Here is a 20,603-nt window from a genome sequence, read left to right on the forward strand (position 1 = left end):
CACTACACTCTATGGGTGACACCCACACACGGAAGTTACTTGTAGCGTTCAAAAACAGCTGCAGTTGTTTTGGAACCAAAGGTGTGTAGATTACCTGTGGTAGATTCATTAGATGGACATTTTTTGAGAATGCAATAACCACGCGGACTTTTTTTTTGCACAATGGACAATGACACCTCACACTATCATGTACAGTCAGTGGCCCTCCCCTACTAAAGTTTGCTACGTAATCAGCGCGCGAAAACTTGCGCGAAGAGCCACGGAATGAATAGAAAGTATAGTACTACTTGTGTACTTCCAAAGTAAATGTATTAGGTTCACCCTATATGACGTACACTTATACGTATAAGTTCCCGCATGATAGCATCCGATATATATTTTAATTTTAGCTTAAACTGCTATACTTGTTTTTATACATTTTATTGTGTACCTAGTTACATTTTGGCTCGCTGAATGTTGTGCTACCGAACGTCAGCAATATTACTGGCTTGCTACGAGTAACCTTTAGTTCTGTTAATGTAAGTATTTCCTCTTATTTTTGCGGTGTCTAATTTTCGTATATGAAGATTAGATCACTTCTATCAGCAAGAGTGTTTTGAGAAACGGAATTGATTCAGTTCGATTTAGCTAATCAACAAAAGACTCAAGTTATTCACGAGATTAGAAAGACCGTGGTACGCAACAGCCTCGTTTGCCGAAGGTTTTCATCAGATTGCAGCTAACTGTTTTAATTTCAGATAATTTGTGTTTATTACTGGGTAAATTCCAGTTTAGTAAGCCAATATAACCTCAGTGCTGCTTGAAGCCTATTAGCAAAATCACCGAGGATGCACGCGAAAGTCGCTTTTTTCCATTCCTAGAAGTGCAATCATCATGAGTCGATACTTCACGAGACTACAAATGAGACGGGTTTACGCCTGGGTAGGAAAACCCACGACCGTCAACAGAAAATTGCGCACACATTGCTATGGGTATGTAGCTGCTGTATTATTTTTTGCACGTAGTCTACGCTTTGTTAAATGTGCGGGCTTATTACGGTCAATATACCGTAATAGGTTGTTAACCCTCACGCCCTGGTTATCTGTCTGTCATTTTATTCTACTTGTGTCCTTAAAATTACATTTGTTCTCTGACATTCATTTTGTTTGTCTAGGGCTCTCCACATAAGCATGGATGACAAGCCTGAAGCCAGTCTGATTAAAATTGGTCAGTACATCTTGATTGAAGGGGAGGATGATGAAAACCCATATGTTGCCAAGGTTCTGAACTTCTTTGGTGACGGTAAGGACCTATGTGTAGCGTTTGTGCACTAATACTTGTATACGTTCATCCACAGTCTCAGTGAAAATTTAAATTGTAGCCTGTATATAGGCCCAGACACGTGTCCTTGATTGCCTTGCTGTGATGTACAGAAGCGGGCAAGAACAAGAAAGCCACGGTGCAGTGGTTTGCACGTTTCTGTGAGGTGCCCCCCGGGAAGAGGAAGCTGCTTGGCAGGGAGCCCCACCCCCAGGAGATCTTCCTCTACCAAGATAGCTCGTGTGACACTGAGATCAGTGCAGAGACCATCATAGGCACAGTGCAGGTGAGGGCATACACACTCCAGGTCCTCTACAGCGACTGCCTCCATGTTGCCATTACAAGGCGTTTGACTAAAACATTTGGTTTTTAACCAGGTGGAGCACTTGCCTGAGGACGCCGTCTTCCCTGAGACGGGGAACAGGAACACGCTCTATGTCAAAATGTGTTGGGACAGGAAGGCTTTCAAGGTCATGGACAGCAAACAGATTGAGCAGCACGCCGTGGCCCCTGAGCCCCCGGCCCCGCTGCCTCGTGCTCTGCCCACCCCTGACCTGGCAGTGCTGAAGCGGGCTATGCAGGGGCCTCGGAGCCGGGTCTCCATGAGCACGGGCAAGCTGGACCCCAGCGAGGCCGAGTCGGCCCACTCCATCTCCAAACTCTCCGCTGCCAAGGACCTGAGCCACGTGCGACTGCGCCGCTGCTCCTCCACGCCCGGGGTGCGCAAGAAGCTGGAGCTCAATAGTGAGTGCGTCTTTGGGCTTCTCTTTCGTGCTGTAGAGCAGGGTCAGAATCATGGTCTGAGGACTGCTGGTTTTCCAACCTCCCTTTACCTGGTGTCAGATGTGAAGACAGTTTGATCAGCAGCACTAGTTGTTCAAAATTACCTGGGCGAAAAGAAAGCCAGGGCCGGATTTGAATTCGAGGTCCAGATTTGATGATGGCTGCTGTAGTAGTTTAAATATTTGGATTAACAGGGAATTTCATTATTTTAACTGCAGGAGTATAATTGTATCTCTTTATGGATGTTTACATAATGTTACTTTTGAACTCATCATATTCTCTTTTGATATATAGAATAAAATAAGATTGTTTCATAATTCTTGGTGAAACATCACTGACCATACAGTGTGTTCCCAGGCCCAGTGAAGAAACTAACCAGGGAGGAAGTAATCGAAGAGTTACTGCACGATGAGATCGAGACCCAGAAGGAGCAAATGAAAGTCAGCAAGCTGCCCTGTTCCACACCTCGAATTACATTAAGGATCAACCTGTCCACCCCGAAGTGTTCATCCGAGTCCCTGTTAGGTGTTAGGATAACCCCGCTGAAGCCCTGTCCGAGTTTACCCAGCTTTACTGAGCACCCACTGCAGGACCAGGACTCCAGGTGAGCTTTGGAGTAATACATGCTATACATCATGAAAATCACATAAATTGTGTAACATATTGTATTACATTTTCAGAGTGCATTGCATTGAAGGAGAGTATAATCACGTCAAGCCTCCATGTACGCCTCTGGTTACATTCAAGTACACACTTTCTCATATCTAGGGAAAATGAATCGTTTTGAATGTTCACAGCATTACATCCAAACAAATGCTTTTGTCCGCTTTAATATTCCAGGTAATATTTTGAAGGTTCATTATGGGCTTGTTACATTTTGGATGTGTTAAGCACTCAGGTGAGAATCATGAGATTCTCGGGCATGTTTTAGGGACTGGCTCGGTGTCTCCCCTCTGGAGGACGAGGCTGAGACAGGGGTCAGGGCAAGGTCATCAAAGACCCCCAAACGGGCAACCCCCAAAAGGAGCAGTTTGAGGGTGCAGAAGTGAGTGCCCCATGCACCCCTCTTTGGCTCATGGGTTGGAGATGAGCCTTACCACTGGTGATGGGGTGCCTGGGCGTCCATGGTGGGAGATATTTTGGGGTGTACCTGTTTCTCTCTCAACTTTTTTTATGGGTTACAAACCTCTCACGAAACACTCTGGACACTGGTTTTGTCACTTTGTTTTTTTTGTCACTGTTTTTGAGGAGATTTCCAGAAAGTATTGCATTTTATTTTAGTACTGCATCTTGCTGTTGTTGGTATATGTTTTGATGGCACTGCTAATGTTCATGATCCCCATATGAAAAAGGTAGCATTGAAGTCCTAATCGATTTGTGGCTTATTTGGGTGATAAAAATATGAACAGAAATGACTACTTGCAGTAAGCCCTTGTATTATGAAATATGCTTGCTGACGGTCCTCCGTACAACCTCGAACCTTGTTCTTATGCAGAGCTAGAACTCCGTCAAGGAGGAAGGACTCCTCTTCCACCATTAAGGAGCCTGCTCTGGGGGTGCTGTGAGTACTACTGAAACCAGTAAATCTGTGTCTGTGTCGTATGGGGCTCTGTGGCACGTCCTCCATGATGGTCCACTGTGTTCCGCAGGCCGGAGGAGGACGTAGGGCAGACGGCCATGACACCACGTTCAAAAAGGAAGTCTGCTCAGCTGGTCTCTGAACGCATCAGAAAACAGCTGTAAGTGTAGTCTTTGCATCCTTGTTGACTGTTATAATGTAGTGGAGGTCAACCCATATAAGCTTTTTTAGGGCCAGTGGCAGTGTTTCTGGTGGCTTTCACCATACTTTCTATTTGTGTATGTTTGTATCAGAGGTTGCTGGCAAACAACTTAATTTTATTTGCTAGCTTTATTCCACACCACAATATGATAAAGTATACAGTACCTACTGTATTTGTGCAAACTCTGTGTGATATAACCTCAGTTATTTAATGTAACTGTAGTATTGGTGTTGCCTTTTGGGATTAATTTTGATTTTAATTAGTCAAAACAGAAATGTAAAATTCATACCTACATTAGTAGTACTGATCAGTACTGATTTGATGGCCATTACGTATTTGGTGCCATGTGTTACACTATGTTTGTAGGGGTAATAATTTAGTTGTTAAAATACGGATTCGAGAGTAATTGTAGGTTTTATTTCCTTATTGCATACATAGAATGTTTCTACTCTAGAATCCTCAAACATTATCAGGCTTAAATTGACCAACCTCTATTGAGGCCAGAGACCAAAAAAATAATGCATATTGGTTAAAAAAAATCCTTGATTGTTCTCCCTCAAGCTGTAATGTTGCATTTTAGAAAGCTGCTTAGCTCCAGTCGGCATCTGGACTTGGACAGTGATGACAGTGATGATGCCTTTGTACCAGCGAAGAAGGACATGGAGATTAGCAGTGAGGATGAAGCGGAGGATGAGGAGGTGGGGAGTGAGGAAGAGCTTGTTGTGAAGAGGCGCAAACGGACCGCTGGAACCCACACTCCACGGTCCACTCCGAAAGCTCGTACCCCAGCCAGGACTCCATCCAAAACACCCAGTAAAAAGGTGACACTGTCTTCGGGCTTCCTTTGCCGCTCTGCATGCTGGGTTTGGTGAGGACAATGTGGCAGTGTGAGGAACTGCACTACAAAGCAAAGGGTCACGTAAATTTTTGTTGCTCCCTTTTCACAGGCTGTTCCCAGTACTCCACGGACGCCCCGTCATGCGACTCCTAGCATTCCCAGCAGGTCACTGCCAGCCCGGAATCCAGGAAATGTGCTGGAAGAAGCGAGAGCCAGGTGAAAAATGTTGTGTTTTTGATGTAATATTGATTTATTTTTTACAAAAATGATGACTGATGTTTTACAAATTGAGGTCATAATAACAGGTTCCCAATGTCTGTTATGACTCATGGATATAGTAGCAAGCCTATTCTTTCCTCTGCCAGTCTAATTCAATTGTTGTTTTCTATATTTAAGTTATGTAATGTCAAGATAATACCAAAAAATAAAAGTTTAGTGTAATTGAGTGTGTACTGGGAAGGACAGGATTTAGAAATAAGTTTTGTAACTGATTTGTGTGTTCTGATGTGGCTCTGGTCACCCAGACTCCATGTGTCCTCAGTGCCTGAGTCGCTGCCATGCAGAGAGCAGGAGTTTGAGGATATTTACAGCTTTGTGGAGAGTAAGATCATCGACGGCACTGGAGGGTAGGACAGCAGAATGTTGAACACTGATGCATGCTACCTGTCTTAAGATTTTGGCACCATTTCCCGGACCTTTTTTATCTTTTTATTTTTTGCTGTTAGAAAAATGTCAGAAGATTGACAATTGGGTGCACTAACCAGCTGTTTACGGTTTGGGGCAGGTGCATGTACATATCAGGGGTGCCAGGCACTGGGAAGACGGCCACAGTGCATGAGGTGATTCGCTGCCTGCAGCAGGCATCTGACCAGGATGAGATCCCCACCTTCCACTTCATCGAGATCAATGGCATGAAGATGACCGACCCACACCAGGCCTACGTCCAGATACTGCAGGTAACACTGCAGGGAAAGGTCACCAGAAGCCAGTTGCTTTTTTTTCCTCTAAATGTTTTTCTGTACATCCAAGCTTTTACAGTAGACTGTCCAGATATTTGTTTTAACATTTTTCTTTACAAATTTTACCATATACTACCATTAACAAAGAATTATGAAAAGGGCAATACATGACTTTTGATAAAACCTGTTAATAGTTGCGGCTTCATAACTGCAAAAATTGCATGATTTTAGTCTGTCTTTGTAATGAAGTGGCTTCATGAATTCCCACCTGATAAATGATTCTACTCTTTTCCATTTTCACCTAACTGTTTTTGTGTCACCAGAAACTGACTGACCAGAAAGCCACAGCAGACCACGCCGCCTCCCTGCTGGAGAAACGCTTCAGCAACCCCGCCCCCAGGAAGGAGGCGACCGTGCTGCTCGTAGATGAGGTAAGACCATGTGACCATGTCTCATAGGAAGGAGGGCAATCTCGGTGGCTGTTTCATAAGCTGGCCTTTTTTCCTGTTGGGGAAATTGGTATGTTTGACGATGCCAGTTTTAACACATGTTGTTTTGTCTTCTGAGGCTGAATTTTGTGGTTGCTTCTTTTCTCAGCTGGACTTATTGTGGACCAGGAAGCAGAATGTAATGTACAACCTGTTTGACTGGCCAACGCGACGCCACGCACGCCTGGTGGTCTTGGCCATTGCCAACACCATGGACCTTCCTGAGAGAATCATGATAAACCGTGTGGCCAGTCGGCTGGTATGGCACTTCATACATAGAACGTAGTATTGTTAAAAGTGGTTAGCAGGGCTTATATAGCCATTTTGTAAGTATCTTTATATTTGCTGCACATTCATATGTTCCTTTTAGCCAAAACAGTGCAGAAAAAACAGACCATATATAATGCCAGTCATGCCCATAATCGTTGATGACACCAGTGCTTAACTGAACTGAAGTGTGACTTGGTCTTGCCTGTTGTTGTTATTGAATAGTGAATCACCCTGCATAAGGTTGTAATACATGTAATGGAAGGAACATGTTCTTGAAAGGAATTTGTGATAGCAGAGGTGCACTGTACAGTTTGGCTATGTCTTGCTGTGAAGAAGCAGAATATCCTTTGGTAGGACCTGTGAACCCCTGACCTTATTATTCCTCTGTATGTCTGCAGGGCCTCACCCGGATGTCCTTCCAGCCATACAGCTTCAAACAGCTGCAGCAGATCATCACCTCCCGGCTGAACAGGGTGAAAGCCTTTGAGGAAGATGCCCTTCAGCTTGTCTCCAGAAAGGTAAGCGTATCATATTGATTCCCATGTACCATGTCCCATGCACCTACCTAGTCTTCCGTAGCATGGACGTCTTTCTCTGAACGTGTTTAAGTGCTGTGTTAAACACACACGTTCCTCTTGTCTCCTCAAGGTGGCGGCACTCTCGGGCGACGCTCGGAGGTGTCTGGACATTTGCAGGCGCGCTACGGAAATCTGCGAGCACTCGAGCAGCCAGCCCTCAGACACGGGACTGGTGGGGATGAGCCACGTAATGGAGGCCTTGGAAGAGATGTTCTCCTCCTCCTATATTACCGCTATAAGGTGAGGCTCGCTCGTTTCTGTGCTCTGTTGTTCTCAGTCGGTCAGCTTGTGAAAACTTGTCAGTGACACGGTGCCAACCATGACCTGAAGACCGCTGTCCCCTCGGCAGGTGTGCGTCGCTTCAGGAGCAGCTCTTTCTGCGCTCCATCATTGCGGAGTTTCGCAGATTAGGCCTGGAGGAGGCCACCTTCCAGCAGGTACGATGCCAGGGTCTCACCCTAGACTTCGATTTGGATCAAAATGGGGTTGTTTTGAATACTCCCCCTCTGTTTCTGTTTCTGTTCATGGAACGTGTTCAGCTCCATCTCAAAACTAAGACATTCCCTCACGATTCCCTCTGTCCCTCTTGTTGCCTCTGATCGTTCCTGCCCAGGTGTTTGTGCAGCACCAGGCGCTGTGTCGTGTCGAGGGGCTGCAGCCCATCAGTGTGTCCGAGGGCCTGGCCGTGTGTCAGCGTCTGGGGGCCTGTCGGCTCCTGCTGCTGGAGCCCAGCCGCCTGGACCTACTGCTGCGTGTGCGGCTGAACGTCAGCCAGGACGACGTGCTGTACGCCCTGAAGGAGGACTGAGCGCAGGAGCCTGTACTGGGGCTGTGTTTGTGTGCGCTGGTCGGCCAAGGGGAGCCCCATGCCCATAAAGGACTTCAGCAAGCCTGCCTGGTGGGTATACAGCCAAGAAATAGTCATTTCTTCATTAGCGCTCGTTATGCTTGTCCTCTTCTATAATGGTGAACTCTGCAGAACGGGCATAATCAGAGATTATAGAATCGTGCTGGGATGTATATGTTGACCGGTGAGAGGAAGGCTCATTTGTGCTTAAGAATTATGTATGGGGTTTTACACAACAGGGCAGGGAGGGAGGCTAAGCTATGTCCTACTGAGAGGTGTGTTCAGCTTCCCTGGGTAAATTACATTGTGTTGATTTGAGACCATTGATGTTTAATCTGTAATAGCACTGTACATTTACAGCAAGGCCTGAGAAAATCCCATCACTGTTCAGTGTTTGAACTTTTTGCTGTACCTTTCATTTTCTGTGTATTATCTCACCATTTTGCAGGTGACACACTTAAATATAATCACTTTTACCAATTCTCAGTGAAAGTTGTAAATGTCCATTAGAATTTGTGATATCTCATATTGTTTATAACATTATGGCAATGCTTTTATGAAATGTATAAGTTGGAGTAAAGTTTAAGTACCATTTATGGTGAATACAGAATCAAGATTTTTTTCCCATAGGCCAAGGGAAACATGGTGTCAATCCAGCATTGTAGAGAAAAATAAGGCTTCCAGAGACGTAATGTAAAACCATATTTGATGCACGTTGTTTACCATTGAAGCCAGACTACAGTTTTTTGAACTTCACTTTTAAAAAGGTTTCAGCCATGGATATATTTTTATACTCTCCTTTGTGCAAGTTTTAGTGTTGATGTTGTTTAATTTCAGTGCTTAATAAAATGGATTATTATTATGGTAAATGGTCTGCTTTTATGTAGCTTCATCCAAAGTGCTGTACAATTGATGCTTCTCATTCACCCATTCACACACTGCTCTTACCTTCTGTGCCAATGTCACCCCAAAATTGTATTTATTATTTGACAGGGGACATTTTAAGGAGGAAACATTGTTACACCATTCTTATTCAAGGTTTTAAATTAACTTGTTTGTATGCAATGTTATGTTATTGATTAAATTAACTTTGATAGTTCAACTAGGAAGGACATTTGGATTTGAATGATGTACTTTGATTTAGATTATGCACTTTTGCATACTTAAAAAAATTTTTTTTATTGCAAGCAAATGATACATTGTCCCAATCCCTAAGCAAGGTTAAATGCCATATGATGGTACAGCAGGAATAAGTTAAAGAAAGAGATTTACAGTTTCACAGACTCACACACAGCCGCACACAATTCGCCCGTAAATCCTACAGAACTTCCTGCATGGGTCATCTGTCATCTGTCATCTCTCACTAGGTCTGCTGAATTACTAAACTGATAAGCAATACATGATGAGTAAAATTGCAACAATGCCTTAAAACACAATTTTACACATTAAAAAAATGTAACATTATTTTTTTCTAATCAGGGCATATACACATGTACCACCTCTGGAGGCATAACATCGCTCTGCAAACTGTTGGAGTACTTGGATTATATATTTTTCTGTGAACCACTAACTTATACCAATACCCCTATAATACCCCTATAATAGTTTTAAAGCCATCATGTCATCAGAAGCTTCTTTTTATAAAATATTAGCAGTTGCACACAGAAACTGGGTTGATATAATACAACAATTATATCAACAAAACAAAGGAAGGTTAATTACGCGGAGGTACATCTTGGATATATTATATGTTTATGTACCAGTACTGTAAAATGACCCGAAGTACAAGGGACCAAAGCAAGAAGCACAACTCATTCATATGCATTGTAAAGGACTTCCAGACCCCCCTCCTCCCCTGTCAGCTAGTTCTCCCCAGTGATTACATCAAGACCAGTATCACAACGTTTTCTCCACAACAAATTATATTAAGTGCATTTTTCAAGGCTACAAATGCAACACAGAATTTAAACCAGCAACTACCTGGTGAGACAGTTTCCTGGAAGATCAGTTTCCAATGTAACCTACCGCCTCCCTATGCAGCCATTTAAATGACCCAATCTCTCCCTGAGATCTGGAAGAACTACTTCTTAACCTCATTTTAAGGGAGATGATCACAGGCATTCATTGGCTTTATTGAGTGAGCTCCACTGATTATCCTTTAGCGAAGCAGCAAGTTGCATTCTCTGGTAGAGAAATGGTAATATGAAAATGGTCAACCACAATTTGTAAAGTTGAGATCAAAGAACATAACTGCTGCCCAGGCACTAGGAAGTCCCTTTGGAGCTGCTAAGTGACAGAGGCTTTGAATGACTGGGGATGACCACTCCAGCCTGGATTTGTGTCTTGTTTGTAAAACTGAACTCTATTCAACATTTCCCATAGAGTCAGTCTGCAGGCGTTTGCTGTGCGGTGCTCTCCAGGTTGGTGTACTGGTTGGTGGCTCCGGCGGTCTTTTTGAGCAGAGGCGCCTTGGGCTGCCCCGACAGTAGGAGATAGGACTGGTTGAAGATGTCCGTGGAGGAGGGAAAGCTGGAGGTCATGGCACTGGAGCAGTGACACCTCATCTGGAGGACCTCCTCTCCTGTGCTCAGTGTCTTCCGTTGGTCGTACACGTACTCGTTTCCCCACAGGCACGGGGTGAGGCTCTCGCTATTCAGGGTCACGTAATCTTGACTGGACTCCAGGATCTCCACGCGCTCCTCAGCAGTCTCCCCCTCATCAGACTCCGGGTCGGAGAGGCATTTTGTGACTGGCTCCCTTTGGATTTTCTCACTGAGCATGGTCTCTTTCTCAGATACTATCTCCACCACTGAGGTGATGGTGTCGTCATAGCACTGCTTGATATTGAAGGATGGATTCTGAAGATAAAAATGAATATAATGCACAAATGGGCTCAAACTCAACATTTCAAAGCTGCTCAAAACTGAAGATTATTGCTATTTATTATCTGTACAGCCAACAACTACAAACTATGTACAGATAAGCATATGGAAACCTTATAAGATATGTTTTTTAGCCATCGTAGTCTTGATTAAAAGTGTTTTTCTTAAGGAGGTGAAATTACCTGGCAGTTTTGGTTAATGTGCGTGAGGAAACCTTCCATCACCTTATCTAGGTTTGGGACTGGGGGCCACAAGTGCTGTTTCATCTTCCTGGCAGGCACATGTCATTGAAATGAGTGATGGTAAGAGATATTGTTTTATAGAGTAAGCACAAATGTGAAGAGATTCAAGCACTCAGTCCTTTTATTCTGAACTGTTTGGGATATTGGAATGAGGGCATGAAAAATGTAATAGAAAACGGATATCCCCTATTCAGAGGTCATACCTGAAATGCTTTGAGAATGTGGCGAACAACAAAACTGGTATGAAGAACACCACGAATGGGACGCATGCAACCAGCACAGTCGCTACAGAGTTGATAAAGATAAATGAACATCAACACCACAGGAAAAAGAATGGTCAACCCAGATATGGGGAGTCGAGTCAGCGACTCAATTACATTTACATTTATATTTGTAAATCGGACTCGGACTGTAAATTATACTCGGACTGTAAATTATTTATATGAAAAAGAATCCTTGGTTAATCCTAGTTTGTTATTGACCCTCACCATTTACAAACCATTTACCATCTTATACTATAGGCCCATGGCTCACACATGAGTCACACAAAAAAGTTCTTGAAAAATAGAATGCCTATTTATTTTATTTTATTTATTGTTATATCAATGAACTACCACTCCAGGCCTGAGGTTTTGGCAAAGCCTTGAGAAAGGCTTTATGAAAACATTGGCTCAGGTGTGGCAGTTCATTGATATATGAATAAATCAATGAAATAAACATTATTTTTTGTGTGTTGTTAATAATGCTGTTACTTCAGTTGTCACATACACTTCATGTCATATACAGAATATATAATCTACACTTCTGGTTCCTATATCTTCAACTAGCATAGGAATCATGATGAATTTCTAGTCATACTGTTGGTTAGGCTGTGCCATTCTGGAGACTTGAGACTACCTCAGACTCTAGCTCAGACTTGAGACTTGGACTTGCATTTGATGACTTGTGAACATCTCTGGATCAACCTACAGTAGCTCAAAAATATCTAAGACAATATAATCATAGTTAAGGCATATTTACCAATGTTTGAGGGCACATTGACTTTGAGAGTACTAGACCAGTCACTCCAGAATCCGCTATATGTAGATTCATCTGGCTTGGCCCTTATCTGCATAGCGTACTGACTCCCTGCTTGGAAGTCGAGGCATGTGTTCGTTTCAGAGCTTTGCAGGGTCACAAGCTGGAGACGGAAACAAGGAATTATCAGCACAAGGTTCTAAAAGATTTTGTTTTCCTCTAAAACTGAGAAAAAAAATGGAGAACTCATTCAAGAACACTTCATTTTTGTGAAAGGAACAAGCATCTGTCAAATCGTTTATGTGCACTGAGTGCCACACTTTTTTAACATTTCGAAACCATCAGCTTTATTCCTCACACTTTTATCCAAAGCGACATACAGTAGAAAATCCCCCCTAGAGCAATGTGGGGTTAGGTGCCTTGCTCAAGGGCCCAACAGCTGTGTGGATGTTATTGTGGCTTGAACCACCAACCTTCTGGTCCCCAGTCATACATTTTAGCCACTAGGCCACAGCTACAGGCTATCCAGGCTGCATCTGGCTACATCAATCGTTTCATCCATTTCTTTTTAATACAAGTAAAAATAGATTATCGTTTCACAATTAAAGCAAGCCAATCTTTTCCCCAAATTAGTGTTTGCTGATTCACTGTTATTCTTGCAGGGAATTCACAGACAGGATTCACATTATTATGGCCTCTCATGGAGACAAAACAAGGACAATGCAGGGCTCTAATGTGACCACTGTCACTTTCCAGCTGGCTCACCTTCCACTGGCACTCTCCCTGGAGACAGTAGCGGATCTCATACATCAAGAATCTGGACAAATCATGGAGCGGGGGGTCCCACTGTAGACACAACCGGCCTCCTTCAGTCTCTGCTCTCAGCTTCCGTGGAGGGCCTGTTTTAACTGTTGGGGGGTGGGAGGTTATAATAACCACATAACCACAGACCTCTGCACCATATCAGTGAGCTACTACCATAAATCCTTTTATTTACATAGGCTGCACAAAGCACAGGCCTTTATTTGGGGCAGGCTACACTTAAAGTGGGCCAACACTGTTCAACACTTCCTGTAACCGTTCAGAAATCAATTAGTGTAGGCTAACCAGGAAACACCGTTTGGTATGTCATAGTGTCAGTCTTAACAGACTTATAACAGACAAATATTCTCAAACACAATAAATCACATGCAAGTCCAGAATCCATAAAATAACAACATGCGTTTTATTGTGAGACATGCGCTTCGTTTGGAGCAGCATGGAGGCTATCAAAAGATTTTCGCTTTGGTTTGGGATTTAATTTACTGTTGGACTGTTTGATTCTATTGCTAAATGTTGGGACTGATGGGCACTGAAATCTATTTGATGGTTCACTGTGAAGTTTTATGTGGTTGAAAGAGTGTCGGGATTTCCACCCGTCTGTTTATTGCGAGCCAAGGCAGCCGCTTTCATTCATTCATTGAACGTGCGCTGTGCTGTAAATATATGGAAAACCTATTGCGTAGCCAAGTAGCCTAAATTGAGTTAATTTTTTATTTTGCCTGATTTACTTTTTATTAAATTCGTAGGCTGTAATGCCTCGTGGCAACAATTGTGTTTAAATGTATACTGCTTCAGCCTTTGGCAAGCTACTTAGAAGGGGGCGGCAAGCGACTGGTAGCTTGAGAGCAAGGTGTTGGAGACCCATGGTGTAGGACAACGACTTTTCATTGGCAACAGTATTAAACCAACCAACAATATAAAATATTAAGAAGACCACTTTTATTTCATTGAGTTAAATCAAAACAATGTCTTCTAGTGCTCATGGACTGATAGCCCTACTGGTAGGCAATATTACCCGGCCTTGTATTCGGGGGCCGGCCTTTATTTGTCCGAATCGGCCACGCCCCGGCTATTATCGGAGGCCCGGCTTCAAATAGAATCCCGGACATGATTTGAGGATTTACTGTAAGTCATTATTACAGATAAAGAATGTGTTATTGCACATAAATGTCTTGCTCATTTCTCTTTCTCAGTACTGCATTTGTGATCCAGTGGCAGAGTGACTCACCACTGTCATTCATCCTGAAAGGCTTAGAGTAGAAGAGCCTGGCGTGTGGCCCACGATCAGCGATGTTGACGCAAATGGCACCGGACTCTTCTCCAGGGAAGACGCACTGAGTGGCAGTTTCTCTGCGAGTGCACTCTCGCCAGTGACCACTACCACAGCAAAAGACTGGTCAGGTAATTACCACAATTACCAAAAACTTAGTGCCTCTTAGTTCTGCTTTACATTGCTGAATGTCCAATCCTGACCACGCCCTGCATGTGCTGATTGTGGCTGGCAGGCCAGGAGGGCAACACAGAATTGGCTCTAGCATCGCAAGGGGTCTGCGTATCACCCACTCTGGCAAAAAAGGCACTGGCAATTCTGCCTGTTAAGCCATACATGAACCGTCTTTCTGTGACTCATGTTTGTGCAAGCCAGAGGAATGCCATGTAATCAAATATTGCCGTGGGCTACATCACAAAGCCATAACCATTACCTGGTTCTGGGACACAGCTTATAGAAGAGTTTGTAGTTTGAGCTTTCACCAGATGTTTGTTCGTTCCACTGACATTGAATATTGTGGAGATCAGAAGTATGGCACACTAAATCAATATCACCTGGAAAACAATAACATAACTTTGTTACATTTGCTATGGCTATACCTAGCTTAGTGGTGGTTTGCTGAGTTAGATGTACCTATTGTGAGTCTCTTTGGCTAAAAGCATTTGCCCAACAAATACTTAAATTGCAAATTGAGAAAGTAAATCTATTTTCTCTGTAGGATGATTCACAGAATGATCATTAAACATAGTCAAACAGTAATAAACAGATACCTTCCTCAAATGTATGGAACTTACCATGTTAAGGGAAGTGAAAATGTCTATACATTTGATCATTTCAATGTTTCAGTTCCTCCCAAGTGTCTTAAAAGGAAACCTTTTTCTATAATTACGTTGTGGTGTCCATACAGTAGACAGTGCTACTACATTGTCCTACCTGCACTTTGAGGCACCATGGCCATGGTGGGGTGAGACCAGTCGCTCCAATGTCCTCTGAAGCCATAGCCATCTGGAATGACTCGCATCTGCACATTGCACACCTTACCCGGAACCACAGAGTTCAATCTGTAGACCAGCGACTTTGTACTCTTTACCTAAAAAGGAGGCCACACGTGAGCATTAGTCCAGTTCTCCTCCATTGGTATGGTCTTTTTGTGGAAGTTCCGAAGGGAATGAATGGTTTATTACTGGTTCTGTTTTCTGCTCCAGGCTGGATGAGGAGTATTTTAACTCATAAAGCACTCTCTCCCTCCACTCTGCAGGCATGGACCATGTCACCTGCAGTTGTCCTGCTTCCTCAGTGACGTACAGAGAAACATTTGTGGGGGGATAAAGCAGAACTGAAAAACAGAAAAACAAGGGACAAAACATTGGTGAAAAACAGCATTGGTCAAAACATATTTCACACCTCTCTTCTCACCTCTGTTCTCACACTTCACATTTCTCTTTCTCTCTCGCAATCTATCCTTCAAAATGTTGTGTCTGTGTGTTTTTCGAACATAGAGCAACACACACAGTTTCTCTTAACACCACACATCCCCCTCAGCCGCTCACTCTTTCTCTTGCCCTCTCTCTCTACATTGGCCCCCATGAATATCTGATATCAGTGTGAGGTTTGGCAAAGTATCATAATATTTCTTAATCAGGAGTACAGTGAAATCAGCTATATCATCTTTGTTGTTGCGGCACGGATGGTGCAGTGGGTAGCACTGCTGCCTCACAGCAAGGAGGTCCTGGGTTCGAATCCCGGGGCCTCTCTGTATGGAGTTTGCATGTCTCCCTGTGTTTGTGTGGATTTCCTCCGGGTACTCCGGTTTCCTCCCACAGTCCAAAGACATGCATGTTAGGCTGATTGGAAAGTCTAAATTGCCCATAGGTATGAGTGTGTGAGTGAATGGTGTGTGTGCCCTGCGATTGACTGGCGACCTGTACAGGGTGTATTCCTGCTTTCACCCAATGTATGCTGGGATAGGCTCCAGCCCCCCTGCGACCCTGTTCAGGATAAGCGGGTTAAGCTAATGGACGGATGGATCTTTGTTGTTGGAAAACAACCAGATAATACACTAAGAGGACACTGACAGCCAATATAACCTGCAATTTAAACAATGCCATGCATGCTTTAATTTTCCAGTAACACCTTGTGTAGTTGACAATCTATGCCGATCACATCACTGTGTTTGCCAGACACTGAACAGGTAAAGCAAAATGTGTAAACATAGGCAGCCAGCCTTTTGTAGATACAAGTCCTTCTAGTTGCTTTCCATACTACAATTAGACCTACACCTGATGCTTGCTTTTATGAAATATGTTGTAATATTTCACTGACTGAAGTGAAAGTACCACTAAAATAGAAGTGATGCTCAAAGATGCTTTCAATGGTGGATGCCCTGCTGAAAGTACGTTTATGAAATTGAAACTCAGTCTTTCAGTCTATTCTTAGACTTCCTACCTTCATGCCCTTCACCACCTACAGGATGATATTTTTATATTCAGAGCTGTAGTATTAAAAGTTTAGATTTCCATTTTACAACAAAGCAAAAGTACCCAAGTAATCTTTATAAAAATATGAATATTCTTGGCTGAAACTGAATAATATATTGGTCAATGATGTGACATCCAAGTGCAATAGTTTTTTAATAAAAAGAACATACAAAAATGTATGTTTTGGAAAATAATAAACATATACGTTTTGTCTTATGAATCTGCATTCTCCTTATTGAACCACAACAGTCTTTATGGACTTCCATTTTTGTGCAAAACTATCATGCAGTATTTCTGCCTGTCAATCTAACAACAATACTGTTAAAATATTAAATACTATTTATGAATAGTTATGTCATTATTTTGTGTTGTGCGATGATACAACTATAGATTACAAGAGATTATATGTAGAAACCATTGCTTTGCTTGAAAAACCTTTGTTGACATTTTTTTATTTCACCAATGTCATTCAGTATAATCACAGAAAACACCATAAGAAAACACAATTTGGACCAAGTCACATGGCAGCACTGGATATGTATGTGACAGCATATTACATGACAAAGACCCCTCTGAAAACAAATTTCATTCAGTTTAAGCATTGAAATTCAGTGGAAATGTTGTAATATTCTATTTAATGTCAATGCTTATTGCACACATTTGAGCTCAAGGTGATGGTTTAACATACGTAGCAAAACAATGACCTGTTAGATTTGTTTGCCCAAGGTCTGTCAGTATGACCAAAATTCTAACTTTGTTTCATCAAAAATTCCAGCTATACCATTTCAATAGTTACACTTAAAGTCTACATTTGTATTTGTTTTAGGTGAACAAATCAAAGTTATATAAATTATGTATTTATGTAAATGTGTGTACTGAACATAAGAATATGTAGAATGATGTGATGCAAAATGCAGTGTGTGCCTGTTTTTTTACCATTAGGGTTTTTTGGATTAAACATCGTTATTAACTTGTGAAACATTGGATTTGCACAAAAAAAAAAAATTTGAGTGAGGCAACTTTCCAATGGGCTTTGGATTGGAGACAACAAATTAAAACAACATTTCAGTTGACTTCGGCCTCTTTGTTACATGAATATAACACTTTGGCCAAGGCCCTCACTGACCTTGATCTTCGACACTGATATTTCGGTGATAAATTGTGATGTTTGTGCTCGTTTCCACCACTCTGATGTCTATCACGATGAACAAGTAAACATCTTCAGAAGGGAATGAGCACACGTGAACCACGGTGGTGTTTTCCAGTTTCTGCTGTGTGAGACTGCACAGCTTCTCTTCACTGAAAAAAACAAAAAAACATTCAAAATTCAGCTTTTCATAACCACCCTACTTGTTTGAATGATATGCATCAAAATGTTCTAGTTTCTGTCTGCCATCTCAGTATTTTTTATTTAATGTCACATTCTATGAATGTAACAGATTCAAGGGCATCATATCTTGTTGTACCGTAAGGACAAAAATCTGGCTAAACTATCTTTTTTTTTCTTATATTTTTCATGGTGGATGATTTCCATGTAGTTTTTCCACTGATTCAAAGACCAACTGGCCAACCAACTATTTGCATATGCTGCAAATCACATTCCTTTAAATTGTATTCTGCATAGTGCCCTCCACTGTATATATCAAGGCAGGGAATATGCCATTTTCACAAAGAATGTATCAGTTCCAGTGAAAATACATGAATTAGATAGAAACCTTTATTTAAATTGAGAGCAAATATTTTTTTAATGGCACCCTACGAATACCTCAGTACAAATAATACACAACAATACATTCAAATACCACAAAAATAACATGTGCAGGAAAAAAACAAACAAGTGCATTATAAAAATCAAGTTCACGTTTCCTGAAAAACATCATTTAAAGGAACCCTGAAACCCTCAATGCTGTTCTATTTGTCAGAATTAAGTGTAACATGTAGCTGATTCCATTTAAAAGATGCATAGAAGGTGAAAGAAGTCTTTCCTTATTCAGTATTTATAGGGGGATATTATAGAGAGTAACACGTTCCTGAGAACAAGTATGCCGTTCAATAGATCTAAACTGAATTAAGGAACAGATATAAGATAAGTTTAACATTGCTTTGTAAGTGAATATTGGGCAGTAGAATTCTCTGAAGTGAGGTCAGGCTTACTTTCTCATACAATGTACAGTGAGTGATGTGTTCTAACAGCTGTAATACATCTGAGTGCACTATGATACATTGCAGCATCATATGTTACAAGCTCAATCAAAGTTTCAGGGTTTTGTTGAAGATGCTTTCATCAGCATTACCAAAATTTAACTGAAACTCTCTTTTTTCATTTGTAAATACTTCAATTCTGTTTGTGCATGCATTGACTTACTCTTCAATAGAGTAGAAGAAATTATAAGACTTGTTATTGGACTCTTCCCAAAAGCAAGTGAGTTCATATTGTGTCCGAGTGAAGCACTTCGGGTCTTCATCAGCAGCCAAGAGTACAATGTCTGTTTGATAAAAGCAAATGGAAGTTCACATGAGGTTAGGAATATTTCTCAATGATGGTTGGAGCGACAAGCAATGATTGCTTTATAAGTTGCTGTGGTGGTATGAAAAGACACCATTTTATTGGAAGTCATGGGAGCTCTATATTATTTATGTTTATTTTAATCATGGAAATGAAAAATAATATACATACCACATTGATTATGTCAGTAATAACAGTGATATATTGATGATTTACTTGGTTAAATAAACATATGGAGGCTAATTAAAGAATTCCAGATTCCACAGATCTGAGATTTAATATGCACCGTTTTGTTTGCGTATACTTTTTTCCTGTCTTTTTATATGACATGATTATTGTACAGTGATGCTATATAACTATTTGTATTCTCAATTTTAGCAAATGGTTGTAATTGAGAATCTCATTCTGAAACTAATAGCCGACAATATAAATAACTTGGTTCCCAAATACGTTTTAATTGTAGTACACATTAAGTTTGTGACTGCTTGATATTAGCTCTGACATGATCAAACACACAAGTATTCCACATGAACAAATGCTGGCATGCAAACTTACATTCAAAATGTTGTTTTGCCCTCAACAACACCCTGGGGGCAGATGGCTTTCAGATGGATTTCATATTTATTGTAGTTACGTTGTTTAAAGTGCACTGTCACAATTGTCATATTTTGAATACATTGTGAACAGTGCAGTTGAGCACAATGTTCAGAGAATTTGCTTTAGAAAATTCCACAGACAAAAATGACTGAACAGAATTCTGCAGCTCTAGTCATGACATACCTGATGTTTAGCTACACAGGGCACAACACCTGTAAATTTGTTGTATACAACCGTGGAATTTTTTGTCATTGTTTTAGTTTCAACTTTCAACGTTCCTCATTTTCTTTAGTGATAAATCTAAAATTAGCCTTTCTGTCTCTTACCTTTCTTGGACAGTTGACTGATGGATCCAGAGACAGAACCTAGCCCCGATCCAAAGCAAATCTGGGCCTGGGTCCAGATGTAGATTTTCCACCATAAGAGTCGAAGATCCATTTCATGCGCCGATGGGTACTATGCCATCACAGCTCTTTGGTCTCTCCTGTGTGTATATGTAAGTAAGTATGCCAGGCTGGAGGGAGCTTGGCTGCAAAGCAGGCACTATCTGATACAAGCCCAGTAGAGCAGGAAGTGTGTGGTGAGTGGATTGAAGTTAGAAACCCAGACAGGGGCCTCATTTCAAGCCCAGTACATAGACACAGTGTACAAGAAACAGAGCATCACCTGACTCTCAAACCATACAACAGCCTTGCAATGTCAACCGGAATATGTGTTGTGGTCAGCTGTTTACAGCTTTGCAACTTTGCTTATTCAAATGATGTAATATGCACCTAATTTTACCTGATAAACTATTTGACTGAACCCTTGATTCATTAACAACTGTTGTATCCTTCACAGAAAACATTGGAACTATTCAAGAGAAGATGCAATTGTTGTGCATAATAAGATTGAGACATGAGTCATTCCCACTAACTTAATATATCAAATATATATATAGACAACAA

At 41.7% G+C, this 20,603-nt stretch overlaps 2 protein-coding genes across 5 annotated transcripts; one reads left to right on the forward strand and one right to left on the reverse strand.

Annotated features, from left to right (window-relative positions):
• Positions 1-152: 152 nt before the first annotated feature.
• orc1 (origin recognition complex, subunit 1) lies at positions 153-8,712 on the forward strand. Of its 4 annotated transcripts, none has more exons than XM_061239848.1 (19): positions 153-518; positions 861-971; positions 1,154-1,281; positions 1,416-1,585; positions 1,677-2,043; positions 2,440-2,686; positions 3,014-3,127; positions 3,578-3,643; positions 3,732-3,821; positions 4,444-4,684; positions 4,811-4,917; positions 5,226-5,327; positions 5,486-5,657; positions 5,984-6,091; positions 6,258-6,407; positions 6,817-6,936; positions 7,067-7,236; positions 7,346-7,433; positions 7,610-8,712. In XM_061239848.1, the coding sequence occupies exons 2-19, from the start codon at positions 874-876 to the stop codon at positions 7,802-7,804; spliced, it is 2,733 nt and encodes a 910-aa protein (XP_061095832.1). In that variant the 5' UTR covers positions 153-518; positions 861-873; the 3' UTR covers positions 7,805-8,712. The 4 variants fall into 4 exon arrangements, with proteins under 4 accessions (XP_061095832.1, XP_061095829.1, XP_061095833.1 ...); XM_061239845.1 differs by having other exon boundaries at positions 154-518; positions 1,413-1,585; XM_061239849.1 differs by lacking the exon at positions 3,014-3,127 and having other exon boundaries at positions 154-518; positions 1,413-1,585.
• A 144-nt stretch (positions 8,713-8,856) lies between these two features.
• mpl (MPL proto-oncogene, thrombopoietin receptor) lies at positions 8,857-20,239 on the reverse strand. Its single transcript, XM_061239740.1, has 12 exons — positions 19,983-20,239; positions 18,919-19,039; positions 17,680-17,852; positions 15,261-15,412; positions 15,010-15,166; positions 14,510-14,630; positions 14,035-14,183; positions 12,750-12,892; positions 11,988-12,147; positions 11,171-11,252; positions 10,908-10,995; positions 8,857-10,701 (listed from the first exon to the last, which is right to left on the reverse strand). Exons 1-12 carry the CDS (start codon positions 20,092-20,094, stop codon positions 10,228-10,230), a joined length of 1,932 nt encoding a protein of 643 aa, XP_061095724.1. The 5' UTR covers positions 20,095-20,239; the 3' UTR covers positions 8,857-10,227.
• Positions 20,240-20,603: the final 364 nt, after the last annotated feature.

This window comes from Conger conger, chromosome 4 (assembly GCF_963514075.1).
Source record: "Conger conger chromosome 4, fConCon1.1, whole genome shotgun sequence".
NCBI lineage: Eukaryota > Metazoa > Chordata > Actinopteri > Anguilliformes > Congridae > Conger > Conger conger.